The 13,899-nt window shown below is 43.2% G+C and overlaps 1 protein-coding gene across 2 annotated transcripts in view; it reads left to right on the top strand.

Annotated features, from left to right (window-relative positions):
- Positions 1 to 13,899, top strand: part of SVEP1 (sushi, von Willebrand factor type A, EGF and pentraxin domain containing 1) — a 1,097,507-nt gene that overhangs the window by 637,442 nt on the left and 446,166 nt on the right. For both annotated transcript variants that reach the window (XM_078676696.1, XM_078676697.1), the window contains exon 19: positions 317 to 478. In XM_078676696.1, the coding sequence (XP_078532822.1) occupies positions 317 to 478 (162 nt within the window). The remainder of the gene's footprint in view (positions 1 to 316; positions 479 to 13,899) is intronic.

The raw sequence follows: 13,899 nt of genomic DNA on the forward strand, positions 1-13,899 counted from the left end.
TCCCTCACCCCTAAAAACACCCATTCCACAATCTAAAAACTACCCGTACACTCCACCCAATTTTAATGTACCTTGGATTTTCCTTAAAATTATATTTCCTTTCATTTTTGATTTGTTTGTATTTCCTTAAAATTGCCTTTTTGTAAAATTGTTTCCTGTGATTTAATTTCTTCCACTGTTGTTTCTCAGTTTCATTTTTCCATTACTTTACATACACCAGTGAAGAGTAGACTGTTGATTAAACAAGAGGCACCCGGAGGATAAGAAGTGCTTGAAATGATGTGCTACTGATGTGATATGTGTTTTTGTGTTGCAGTACTGTGCCCCGCAGGAGAGTTCTCACGCTCAGGATTAATGCCCTGTTATCCGTGCCCCAGAGACTACTATCAGCCAGACCCTGGCAAGTCGTATTGTCTGGCGTGCCCATTTTATGGTACAACTACAGTGATTGGTGCCAGGTCCATCGCAGAATGTTCAAGTACGTTATATTTCTGTGTCATTTTCATTCACTACTACATTGTCACACGATTCATTATGATTCGCACTGCATTAGTAACTTTGTCACTTGATTTATTTCTAATAGATTCTCAGAGCTCGAATCTATCCTGTCATTTTTCACCCGCTTCCGACCTATTAATAAAGAAACTGCAGAACTCTTCTCTGATCCACAAAACTACTTTTTTGGCTACCCCTAAACTGTAGTGCCACTTTTAGCACCAAGCTCACTTTTTTAAAAAAGCGCTGGAAGATAGTTCTCTGCTAGCACCCAGTTTTTAAAAGCCACCGTATCTATTTGCATCTCTTATCTTATTTCGTTTATTTGTAGTTTTGGCACTTTAAGAACTACATTATAGAGTTTCTATTGCAAGTAAGGACATGGGGGAGTAAGTGACATAACACTTCATATGTTCTTCCCCCATGAAAGGATGTGCCCATGGATGTGCATCATGCCAGAGTTACTACTGATACAAACATAAAACACTGATCCTCTTTTACTCAGGTTGATCCTTAGTAATAGATGACTAAGTGTATTCTAGTGATCTCCTAGCATAAGAAAACTTTCAAGAAAGGACAGGAAGCATACTCTGTTCATTCTACTACAAACATGCTCGAGTCCACAAGAAATGCGCTTGTGAATGTAAATTTTGAAAATACATACAAACTAGCATCAAGTTCACCTAAAATGATATTGAAGACCTGGCATGTATTCTGTTTTCTGTATCTTTCACAAGAAGATGAATAAATTACAGTGGTGGCTGGCATGGAACGGGGGTGGCGGGAAGGGGTTGTGGGAGGAGGACAAAAAAAATCACTTACCTTTTGCTGTCCGCTGTCTCTTGTCTGCTTCGCTCCTTTCCCACACTCCTCAGCTTCGGCGGAAGCAGGAAACACACAGGCTCCCTCCCCAAAGTCGATCACAATGCTGCAATGCAGTGTTGTGATTGGTCTGAGCGCTGTGGTTCGGCGCTTAAACTGGGAATGGGAGCCTGGGTATGTTCCTCACCAGGCTGTGCAATGCAGCCTGGTGGGAACATGCATAGTGTGCATGACTGTTTGGCCGGCCCAAGAGAGCCAGCCAAACAGTGATGCACACTTATGCAGTGCAAACCACTCCTTTCCCCGTGACACCTGCCCCGCCCGCCCTACCCTAGCTCCATAGTGAAAAATAAAATGATAATAACGAGGTTACTATAATTTTATTTTTCCTTTTTCCTGCTCTGAGAGTAGTGGGCAATATTCTTCTGCCTTAGAGGAGTAGCAGCCCCTGATAAATTGGCCTAATATTTAAATCCAAGCAGCTCTTACTCTTTTAATTTTGTGGCCTGGCTTGGCCACGTAGCTGTCGCCATAAAATTATGTGAGGTTTACTGGGAGAGGGGCCTTGACTCTGCCTACATGTTAGGAACCAGGAGTACTGGTTTTGATTGGGCAGAAGTGATGTGTTTCCACAAAAAAGTGCTTGCCCTTCACATAGCTGTAATAATGTTATTTTATTTATCCACCTACCTGAGTTTCAACCTTTAGGGGCACACACATGCAATTGCAGTGCTACTAAAGAATCCTAGATAATCCGATAATTTATGTTGTTTCTCTCAGGCAGCTACACAGATAGGAGGAGGGGATTCAACACACATGGGTTTTTAGGTCTGACTTGACAGTGCATTTCTAAGCCAGACCTATTGGCATTGCCAATGGTTGTTTTCTTTTATACTGCACCTTGTGCTTTTCCCTTGCCTCTGTGTAGCTTATCTTGGCGTGTGTGTGCGTGTGTACATTTTTATGGATGTACATATGGTGTAACACTCATGAATTGGAAATCAAAGATCCCAAACTATTTGACATATACCAGTAATGGTTGTTCTGTGATACAGTGCATTACCTTGTATATAAGGTTTGATGGTTCTAAACACTGGAACACACAAAACAAAAAAAATCTTGCTAAGCTAACAATCGACTATAAGGAGAAGTAATGATGTGCTCCATTCATTAATCCAGCAAGCAATCAGAGCCCTATGAAGCAACATTGGCATTCGTTAGCAATGTTTGCACATGTGGTCAGTGGAATATGAAACTAACGCTTACATGTGGGTAAAGGAATTCGGCCTAGTCAGGTACGAACTCTCAACCAAATAATAATAATGAATCTGGTGTTTTATGTCTTTGTATTTTGCTGGTCCTCACAACCATTTGTCTCTCAATTAACCTGTCGGAAATTTCTTCCACACTGTTTAACCCCTTCGACGCTCATGACGAGCTCAGCTCGTCATGAGGTACACCTCTCGTACGCTCATGACGAGCTGAGCTCATCATGAACCGCGGGTTTTTGAAATCTTCAGCGCACCGCAGAAATCTGCACCGCGTTGATGCGGTTAAGGGACTGATTGGGAGTTTGGGGGACGGGTAATCTGCCACAAACGTGACGGATATCCCGTCCACCTTGCTGCAAGTTCCATAGCATGTAATGCCCTTGTAATGAGGCGGACTGGTTATCCTTCACGTTTTTGACTGACTAACCTCTCTGCCAATCCCTAAATTAGGCTACATGTAATTTTCTCTTTATTACTTCTCCATTTCTACTTCTCTCATACATCTCATCCTTTCCCTCTCACCCTACCTCTTTGACCTCCTGTTCACATTTTCTGTCTCTTATTGACCTTTCCTGCTCCCTTTAGCTCCTTCTTCCTACTTAGGCTCTCTCCATCCACTCTTTCATGTTCATCTCCTTCCTAACCCCTTTACATTTCCCTCGCTTGTCTTTGGGAGATTACATGTATTTCTATATCCATCTTGCTCTTTCTCCCATTTTATTCCTCTTATATTGTCCATTTTACCCTGACTTTGTTCCTCTGCTATTTATATCTTCCAACTCTCTCCTTGATTGCCATACGATGAACCTTACTCCACTGTTCTGCTCATCCGTTTACTCTATTTTTCCATTTGATTTTCAAGGAAGGACTATTACTTAGCAACCAAAGTCAGGGACATTTGTTAGAGGCCACCAAGGTTTGCTGAAACCCCATAGCTTGCCCCTTGTAAACCCTGGCACTTGCCCCTTGCAACCCCTGGGGTCAGAGGTGGCACACACATTGCCAAGAACACAAAAGTAGCGCTGCATTCCTTATTTTCTGCCCATTTTTCATTATACTAATAGTGTATAATATTATATTATTCACTTTTAGTGTCATAAAAAATGGAGCCCGCTTAGGAACTTTGCTGGCTACTGGAGTAAGTTTAAATTGTTTAAATGTATGTTGTGTATGTGTGTGTGGGTGAGAGGGTGTTTAAGTGAGAGATAGCATGTGTGTGTGTGAGCAAATGTGTCTGCATGTGTAAGCATGAATGTGTGAGTTAAAGTGAGTGAGAGTCAGTGACAGGTAATGAAAGCGACTGTCAGATTATTGCCAAGATTTACTATTCTTAGATACAAGGCAGGGAGAAAATTGGAAGAGAGAAAAATGCTCCATATCTAATATGATCCGGCACCTTTATTCACTCTCCGTGTGCTGGTGCAGTTTTGGCTGCCATACGCTAATGCACACACCCTTGTGCCATAGTGCAGGGGTGTGTGTGTTCTCTAAATCATCGGAGTTTTACTGCAAGGGGTCCCTTCCATTACAAAAACTATGCTTTAAGACTTTTCCCACTTTTTGTGTGTGATGTACAATACAGCACACATGAAAAGTTGGAGAACTGCTAACATATCTCCTTGTTATGCCTCAAGGAGGCGTAATATTTTGGCACAAATTACTGATTCCTTAAAAAAAATGACCTGATTATGAAAGAACACTGTGCACTTTCAGAATACCAGGGGCAATCTTAATCTATCTATGCCCAGTCCCGGACTGGCCATAGCGGGCACCGGGCAATCCCCCGGTGCACCGCACGGGTGGGGGCCGGTTTTGGGCCCCTGGGGGCCGTTTTTGTTACAGGGCCGTTTATGCAGCATAGCTGCAAAATCGGCCCTGTACCAAAATCGGCCGAAAACCGGCCCCGGCAGAGCTTGGCGGCACCTCCAACACCCCCGAGTGGGGATTGGGGGCCGGCCGAGCACTTTGCCAGGGCCGGTTGTGGTTTCCAGTCCGGCCCTGTCTATGCCAAGGACTGGCTTCACCAGATTGCTAGTCATGCCCGATTCCAAGTGTTCTCTATTCCAATTCTAAAAAGTTTGTCAACTCACCGGACATCATCTCATATCATAAACAAAACTAGAGGAATTTTTGACAAATTAATGTTTACCAACGTTTGTAGATAGGGATTTGCAGCAAACCCATAGTTAGTTGCATGGGATCTTCCCCCATGGAACGCCGCCTTGGTACAAAATTGCTCAAAGCAGAGCATATCACACCTTTGTGTTACTGTGGGTTACTATCCAAAGCAAATCAAGAATTGCTTTGCATGAAAAATATCCCTTCCTGTGATGTCATTAAAGTCAAAGGGTATGTAATGTCACTTCTGTTGCCTCTGACATTTTTGTGAATAAACGACCATGACCAATGTCCCACACACAAGAGGAATCTCCTCTTTCACGTGTCTGCACTTTGATCATCACACCTGATCACTGTAAACTGAATAAAAAGGGTGTTCTACAAGCTCAGTCACTGAAAGGAAAACACTCATGCGGCAATACATAATGAAAACTGGAGAACACACAGAAGGAAAGGATTATGAGCAGAATCTAAACAGAATGCAAAGTACATTACAAAATAAGTAAGAGTGATGGCCCATTTAGTGTGTGTGTGTTGTCTTAATATGTCAAGGGACCTTGTCTCCCTGGGCCAATGAAACTATTTGAGCCTGATATAAGGTCCAGGCCAGACACTGAGGAAAGGAAGTGGCAGCAGGTTTGTGTAACTTTCACAAGTCAGCACTGCACACAGTCCGAAGATGTGTTCCAGGGATGCAGTGTATACTGGGAAATGTCTAGAGTCTCCTTAGGGTGCATACCTTATAGGTATTCCACCACAACCCTTCAATGAGAACTGTTACAGATCAACAGGACAGCTTGATTAACAGACTGACAAGTATTTGTTTCCTCAATTGTATGTGCCTATGGTGAATGGGCCAATGCTTGGCTCCATTCACTGGAGCATAGGCTCTAAATGCTGCTTAGTATCATGTGTTTCCTTCTAAAGTGACTACTTTTGCACTATCGACCTAAACTGACAACATCACGGGATGATTTTATTCTTTATGGAGTTTTCAGACTCATGCAGTTCTATCTCTTGCTGTTGCACTTTGTTCCATGACAACTCATTTCACTTTTGAATGAGTCATTGACAGCATTGAACTGTACCCAGCTCCCTTCTGACCTGTGATATCACAGTAAATCATTGCATGGATGCAACAACGTGTCTCTTCTGGCATACCTGCGACGGTCACTGCTTTGTCCTCCGCCATCTTCTCTAGGTAGAGGTTCATACAGATAAGTCACTGGTGCTGGTATCCTGCCTTCCTCTAGCTCCTACCTGGCATATTATAGACTGTTGTCCCCATTTATCACGCTAGCAGTGCCCATGTCGTGGTGTCATCCTGCGCATACATTCCACCGGAAGATGAGCCCACACAAACCCCTCATTCATGGCCCGTGCATGGTAATCTCACCATATATTGCACCATGTGTCCCCCTTTCCTCGGATCACATTGTGCTTTTTGTCATGTGGAAAGAAGCATTAATGTAAAACATTACACCTGGACCCAGCCATGTGGGAATCTGGCATATAGAGGAAATGGGAATGCCTGAGATGCCAAGGCATAATGTCTGAGGAGTTAACGTTCACATGGGCGGTTAAGAGTAGCAGAATGTGTCAGCCACCTAGTACAGCCACTGTATTGAGCTTAGAATTTGGTCTGAGGTACATACTGCAGATAGCATATGCTAATTTTTAGAGATGAATAAATATATGCATCTAGAACTCTTGGGTGGGCAACAATATTGTGGCAGTATGCCTACGCCATCCTTTTAAGTGGAAATAATATTGCAAAATGTATGTTTCTGGCACAAAATTGGAGAAAATTATGGCTGGTACAACTCTAGGAGTACTGCCAGTCAGGGATGCAAATTTGGATAGGGAGGGCAGGAGTAACCTGAGCTGACCATTCTCTCCTGCTGCTGCACTGTATTGAGATATTCCAGGCCATGGTTAGTTGCCCACATTGCCTGAGGATGTGTCGTAAAGCAGTGAAAGAGAACATATCAGAGTTGAAAACAATTATGTCGTGCATTTTAGTTGCATTATTGCTACATCTTCCATTCTGAGCAAATGGTCCTACACTTACAGACACCAGTGCACATGCATTCAGATTGTGTGTATTGGTAAGGCAATGCACAGAAAGAAAACGCTTGTAAACAGTACCTCACTGTAAATTCGTACCTGGGAGTTCCCTTTGCTACAGACTTCACTGTCAAATGCCCAGCCTTCTTCTTAACAACAATTCTATGAACAGTGATAATATGATATGCTCCATTCTCACTTTAACAATGTTTCATAATGCATTTGCCATCCTGAAGATGGCTATTGAGTTGTCTTTACCACATAGGGGTTTAAATAAATCCCACTCTCGACTCATTTCACCAGTGTCCTAAAATCGATATGCGCTGGTTGTGTGCTAAGTAATACACTCTCTTTCCATTATGTCATGCCACTGGGCATTTGTGGTGAAGTGGTGACTGGGCTGAAATGCTTATGGAAAATACCTTCATTAGTTGTTAATTCTTTCATGGGCAATTGTATGACAATGCGATTGTTCTGTACAATTGAACACTATCCAGGCCTTCATTGCTAAGCCACACGTGGAATGTCACCTGTAAATAACCTGCTTGCTCAGCAGCTTTCACTACATTTATCTATTTAATCATAAGTGGTTTAGAACACAAACCTTTTAGAACCACGGCCCAATTTTGAGAACATTAACCTTTAGCCTTGCAGCCCTCCTAGTTTTACTGGACATGAGGCAAGTGATTTTTATATTGTAACAAAAGCATCCTGTGGTAGCGCGCTGCCATGTACAGACTACATATTTTCTATTGAAATGGCAACTAAACTTGCACAAAGACAATCTAGCCTTAGATACCTTAACCATAGAATTATCCCCAGACTTCAGACTGGATCCTGAAATTGTTCTCGAGCAGTACCCTGCACAGTGGTAGGTGGTGTCGCTCAACTCCGCGTGGCTTCGTCAGCTTCATCCACAGCGGACATGACATGCATGGATCCTATATTGGCACCACCCCTGCGTGCTTTCATTAGTTCTTTTCTTTCCACACCAGTCAGTGCAGATCCCCCTTAGTCAATTTTTTGTTAACTTTTTTTGTCATTTTCTTGAAGTGTTTTGAGTTTTTTTCCTCCTTGTGTGCCAGGAACGTCATCAAAGAAGGCTGGCTTCAAGCCCTGCAGAGCCTCTCACCTCTCGATGTTGGCGACTGACCCCCACAGTGTATGCTGCTGGTGCCTCGAGCATGACCACGACCTGAAGGCCTGCTCCAATTGCGGCTGTGCACCTCAAGGATCTAGATCCCAGTTGAAAGTAAGCTCCCGGGAGTGGTCTGAGATCCTCGTCACACTTAAAGTCGTTGGGTCACTTGGGTAAGTCCAGCCACAAGAAGAAGAAGAAGTCGAAGCGTGGTTTGAGTTCACCTAGTCCGTCAGCCGACAAGGGAGCGTCACTCAAGGCCTGGCTTTGCGGTTAAGCCAGAACCTGGGCTACTCCGCGCCATACAGAGTGTCAGGGAACCAAAGGGACCCCGGGCAAATTGAAAGAATTTTATGATGCTCTGCACCTCATATTTGGGTTGCCTGTTCCCTCCAGTGCGCCTTCAGGTCACGCAGGTTCAGGAGGGGCCCCCACCTCCACACCAATGACGCCAGTGACAGTCAGTCCCCAAGTATCCATGGATGGATCTGGATCGGTGTCGGTTGTGCCATGTTGACATTCCCCGACACCGGTCCCGGGGCTGTTGCTCCCAGCACCGCCAGCACTGACCGGCGGCGCCTTTCCCAATATGTACCCGATTCCGACATGGAGCCGGAGGGACATTGGCCGACTCGAGCCATGCCTTCCAGGCCAAAGTCTGAGCCCTATTCTTATGGGCTAGCACTCAGGGAGGAATGGGAGGGTTGCTGGACTCTGAAGAATACCAGCCATATGATACTCACATGGACTGGTGTGAAGATTTGGCGGACGCCAACAGACTGGACACTTCACCAAATGCTGGCATGCTTTCTCCTAATACCCTGTAAATCTCATTAGGGTAGTGATTCAATTTAGGAATGGAGAGGCTGGAATCTATAATAAATTTCATCAAAAGGGATACCTCTCCAACTATCAATAGAAAATCTTTTAACTACAGGAGTTCCTTGTATTAACTCTGAGTCTGTTCATTTACTGTGCTTTATCTCTTTATACACAAATACGTTTTCCCATGCACTGAATTTAGGCATGCACTTTAGATGGATTGTATCAGTATTTAATCATATGCCATATCCGTTGGATATACCAAATGTTTTCTATTTTTAAAAAAACAATGGAATAGCACATTGACACTTTTATATGTCACAAAAAATAATGAATGCATTATTAAAGACAAGACTTAAACATAAGCGCATCTGCAAGTTTATCTAATAAGTCTGAATAGCAACACACATAAAGAGAATTTTTTTTTACATTACGAAAAAAATTGGACATTACAATCATATGACAAAAACATCAGCTTAGACATTTATGGGAACATTTATGGATCTTTATATGTCCTACTATGCTTTTGAGTGTCAGGGCCTATCTACTTTGGCTCCCCAATGCTTCATTATTACGTGGTCCTGGTGAGGTCAGAGTGTGAATATAAAACTCCTTGTCTATGCCAGATCTTAGACTGTCCATTTGTGACGCAATATTTCTGAATGATTACATTTAGCTCAGTAAAGTGGTGCCGCCGTGTTTCAACCTTCGTAATGGGACCATGGGATATTTTGATGGAAGGTCTTCATCAGAGTGGGAGAAACCTTTTGTAAGTTGCTGAAATTACATAATACAGGACATAAAGGTGTTGTTAACGATCAACTAATGTGTATGTGCTATACTATATCAGGTTCTTCTTTATATTAAATTTTGTACATACTCGAAATCCTTGGGCGTATGATAGATGACCAACTTTGGGGGCAGTCTGTCAATGATTTTGATCATTCTTTTCTCATCTAGTGTGCTCTCTTCTTATCACCTTTATTCCTAAGCTGTCTGTAGGTTGCATAGGAGAGGCAAAGACTTTTGAGCTTGTTTCACCTGCGTGGCTCACAGGTTATGATCTCTATTGATCTCTGTTGAAGGCGTATGCAATTACAGCATAACAGTGTCTATGGTTCTCTTTAGCCAGTGCATCTCGCATGCTTTATATGCTTGGGCTTGCTTTATGTGCGGTGTATTGGGAGAAGAAGACGGTTTGAATATGGTCTTCAAGTTAGTGCCCAACATGCTGGAGAAACACTGTGTTACGCCCATGCTTTCACAGAGTGCTCCTTTGTTGCACATGCACACTTTACACAAGCGCCCGCGTATGTGATGAATTTACCTTCTAAAGAGTTTCTCACGGAGTGTACCAAGCTCTTTTAATTGAGAGCTTAACCAGCTTTCTTGGATAATTTTGGTCAACCACGTAGTGGAATACTTAGTCAATTTGTCCTTTCGTAGTTTACAACCTTACATAATTTTAAGATCTTAAAAGCTGGTTTAGAAGTTCCAGCTTTTGGCGATGGCTTCACAACCAAGTCTAGAGTCTGTTATTGCTTATCTATTAATTTTTATTTCTTTTTCAGGTATACTGTGAGCTCTTGGACAATGGCCCTGAATTATTGTTCAGGACACTTTCCCTGTTTTCTCTTAAGTCCACCCTAAACTGGGGAGGGCCCAGGGTAGACAATGAGTCTGATTGCCAAAAATAATACACTCTTCACAGGTCAGTGAAACGTTGTGCCTGCATTGTTACCAGCACACTAGTGAAAGGCAAACCTGATGTTTTAAACCATCAGTCTGTCTTTCACTGCAGGTGGAGACCTGGTCTTATTTTCAAGATGGATCAGGGATCCCCTCCCTGGTAGCTGCAGTATGTGACTAGATGGGGTGGGGCAGTCCCTGTAACTCCTATACCTCCTCAAAGGGGTGTCCTCAGTCTGTGCACTGTGCCATCTCATATGTGGTGCACTAGTGGGATGTATGACGTTACAACGCACACTTTCACAACGCATACCTTTACAACGCATTTTTTACACCGCAACATCCATTACAACGCACACCATTACAACGCATACCATTACAACGAATTCTTAAAAAATACCTTAACAGCGCATTCCACTACAACGCATACTACATTTACAACGCATACCATTACAACGCATTACATTACATTGCATATAAGGTAAGTGTTGGATAGTGTAGGGGTTAAAATTACTATTCTAACTCCAGGGGGTGCAACAGTAGGGAAAGTTTTGGATAGTGTAGGGGTTAAAATTACTATTCTAACTCCAGGGGGTGCAACAGTAGGGTAAGTGTTGGATGGTAAGTTTTGCGTTGTAATGGTATGCGTTGTAATGACTGTGTTGTAATGGTATGCGTTGTAGTGGTGTGCGTTGTAGTGTCATGCGTTGTAATGACTGCGTTGTAAATGTATGCGTTGTAATGGATGTTGCGTTGTAAAAGTTTCGTTGTAATGGTAGTGCGTTGTAAAAGTTGCGTTGTAAACGTTGTATACCGCACTAGTGGGCCTGGCCCTCTCTGCAGGATCACCCCAAATCTTTTGCCTTAATTTCCTTCTTTGTTGAACTCGTTTTTGTTGGCTTTTAGTGTTGTATGCACTTTACCACTGCTGACCAGTGCCAAAGTAAGTGTGATCTCTTAATAAAACATAGTAAAATTTGCTTACACCTGATTAGTACATTTAATTCACTTGTAAGTTCCTAGTAAATTTTACTACGTGTACCCAGCTCCTGTAAATTGATTGCATCTAGTGGGCCTGCAGCGCTCATTGTGCCTTCCACCAAAATAGCCTTTTAAAACATGTTTCAGGCCTGCCACTGCTGCCTACATTGCAGTTGTAAACTGCCATTGCCAGAACTGGCAAAAATATTGTTTTGCCAAGCCTAAACCTTCCTTTCTAATACTTATAAACCAACCTTAAAGTAGGTCCTGAACGGTCATAGGTCGGGATACATTGTGTTTAAAAAGTAGGACGTGTTTAAGTTTTACATGTCCTAACAGTGAAAAACTCAAAAAAGTTGTTTTTCAGTGTTGCAATGCCTATCTCTCCCAGTGACTAACAATGGATTACCTTATTACATTTAATAAGTGATACCTTTGGATTGGAGAAGATAGGGATATGCTGTTTAGAACTCAAATTCATGTAATTTGGAATCCTCTTAATGGGAAAGTTGGAGTTCAAGTAAAAATTCTGAAAATGCCACTTTGTGCCTTCTATCAGTGTTCTGGGTCACATGAATGTGAAAGTCTTTGCTCTTGGAGTTCTTATATTCCTTCCATACAATGACACAAAGAAGACTAGGATGCCTTGCTTCCAGCACACACAAAGGAACTTGACAAAAGGCTATTGTCACCGAGACAGTTAATAGCCTTGACAGGGGAAAGAAGAAGTTTCCAAAACCAGATGAGGAGGTATAACAGGATATTCCCCCACTCACAAAGGTTGGCACCAGGTATACATAAAGAACCTCCTGAGTAACTCATCAGAGCGCTCATGGACCAGTGGACATTACAGAAGAAGGAATGTCGTGCTGCTGAGGATTGCCTTGCTGTCTTAGAAGGAAGGGTGGACCTGCTTATCTTTATCCCAGGCTAACCTGAGTGACTCCAAGGGTCAGGTGGTTGACCTCCTGTCTGAACTAATGGGATACTATAAGCTTGAGTGGCCTCCTTGCAAATGCCCAGCTGGCCTGCCGCAACTGGACTTGCCTGGACCTGCCTGAACTCTGCTGGCCCGGCTGAAGTGAGTTCCTGATCCCTAAGAGTTGCGTCCCCAGGTCCTAAACCCTTTGCTGGCATCAGTTTGAGTTCCTCCTAAGAAAGAAAGGTGAAATCCTGAAGTTTTGGTCACTTCACAACCACAAACAGGCCCGCTTGTGCTGAGATTCTGCCGTTCCCAATGACAGTCATCTTGAAGCTCTGATGGACTTGACTCTTCACACTACAGTGCCTGCCAGCAATGGCTGGCAACGCGACGTCTGCACTTTGTACTGCAGCTATGACAGCCCACTGTGAACCAAACGTGAAACTTCAGCAATGACTGTCTGCAACACCGAGCGGTGTTTGCGCTACAGCTCCAAATGTCCATGATGCCCAGCCTGCTCTTCGCGCTACAACAATGACCATCCGCGACGCTTTCCATGTTCCGTGTTCCCTCTACTGTCAGCACAACTTTTCATGCCGGACCCTGAGAAGATAACTATTTCATCAAGACTCACCTGGTCCCTATATCGGACCTGTATCGCGGTCAGCCTGAACATGTGACTTTCCCCCGGACAAGCATGGCCAGATGACTGTGAATGGTGCTTTGTGCTTTTAGCCACCATACTTACCCAAAACTTTACAATTGCATATCTACAGTTCTACTGATTGAATTGTGTCCTTGTGGTATCATTTTGATTATTAGAATTGGCTCTACTTTTCTAAATTGGTTTGGGTATTTTTCTTGTGTTGTGTTATTACTTCATTACGATTTGTGTGCTGCCAAAATACTTTGCCTCTAAGGTAAGCTTAGCTTCTTTATGCCAAGCTATTGGAGGGTTAGGCACAGGTTAATTTAGTGACTTTTGTGGTTTACCCTGACAAGGATTGTGGTTATTTCCTAAGAGTGTGTCCACCCATTCCTCCCAACCAATAACTCTATTTCTTACATGCACAGTCACTGTGCCTCTTTATGGCTAAGTTGTCCCTGCACCTCTGTTTGTCATGTGGCGTGAGTGACATGTCCCATTGCAAATAAGGGAATTCTTGCTTGTGATCAGGCCATCATGATGTGCACTGGTGCATCATTAACACATAAAGAGTTGCACAAGGGTCTTCAACCCTTTCTGTAATACCCCCGTGGCCTGCAGGAGCAAAAAGTGGGCGCAATACCTATTGTCCACTCTGGGGACTGTGTGTATATCATATAGCCCCTTGTTTGGAATACCAAGTGATAGCTAAATAAACTAAAAAGTGCTTGAAACTAAGAAAGAAAGTGGTTAGTACTTAGCATAAACACGTTAACAGGAGGGTTCGTGAAAGTATCAAATGTTTGCTGTAAACTGTGATGATAGGAATGGATGAGCCAATTTATCGGCTCGGCACTAGCCAGGTCCCTGAGCCTCGTAGACATTTCACAACCCAGGCAACACCTTAAGGGGCAACTGCCTGTGTATT

The sequence above is a fragment of the Lissotriton helveticus genome, chromosome 2_1 (genome assembly GCF_964261635.1).
Source record: "Lissotriton helveticus chromosome 2_1, aLisHel1.1, whole genome shotgun sequence".
Taxonomy (NCBI): Eukaryota; Metazoa; Chordata; class Amphibia; order Caudata; family Salamandridae; genus Lissotriton; species Lissotriton helveticus.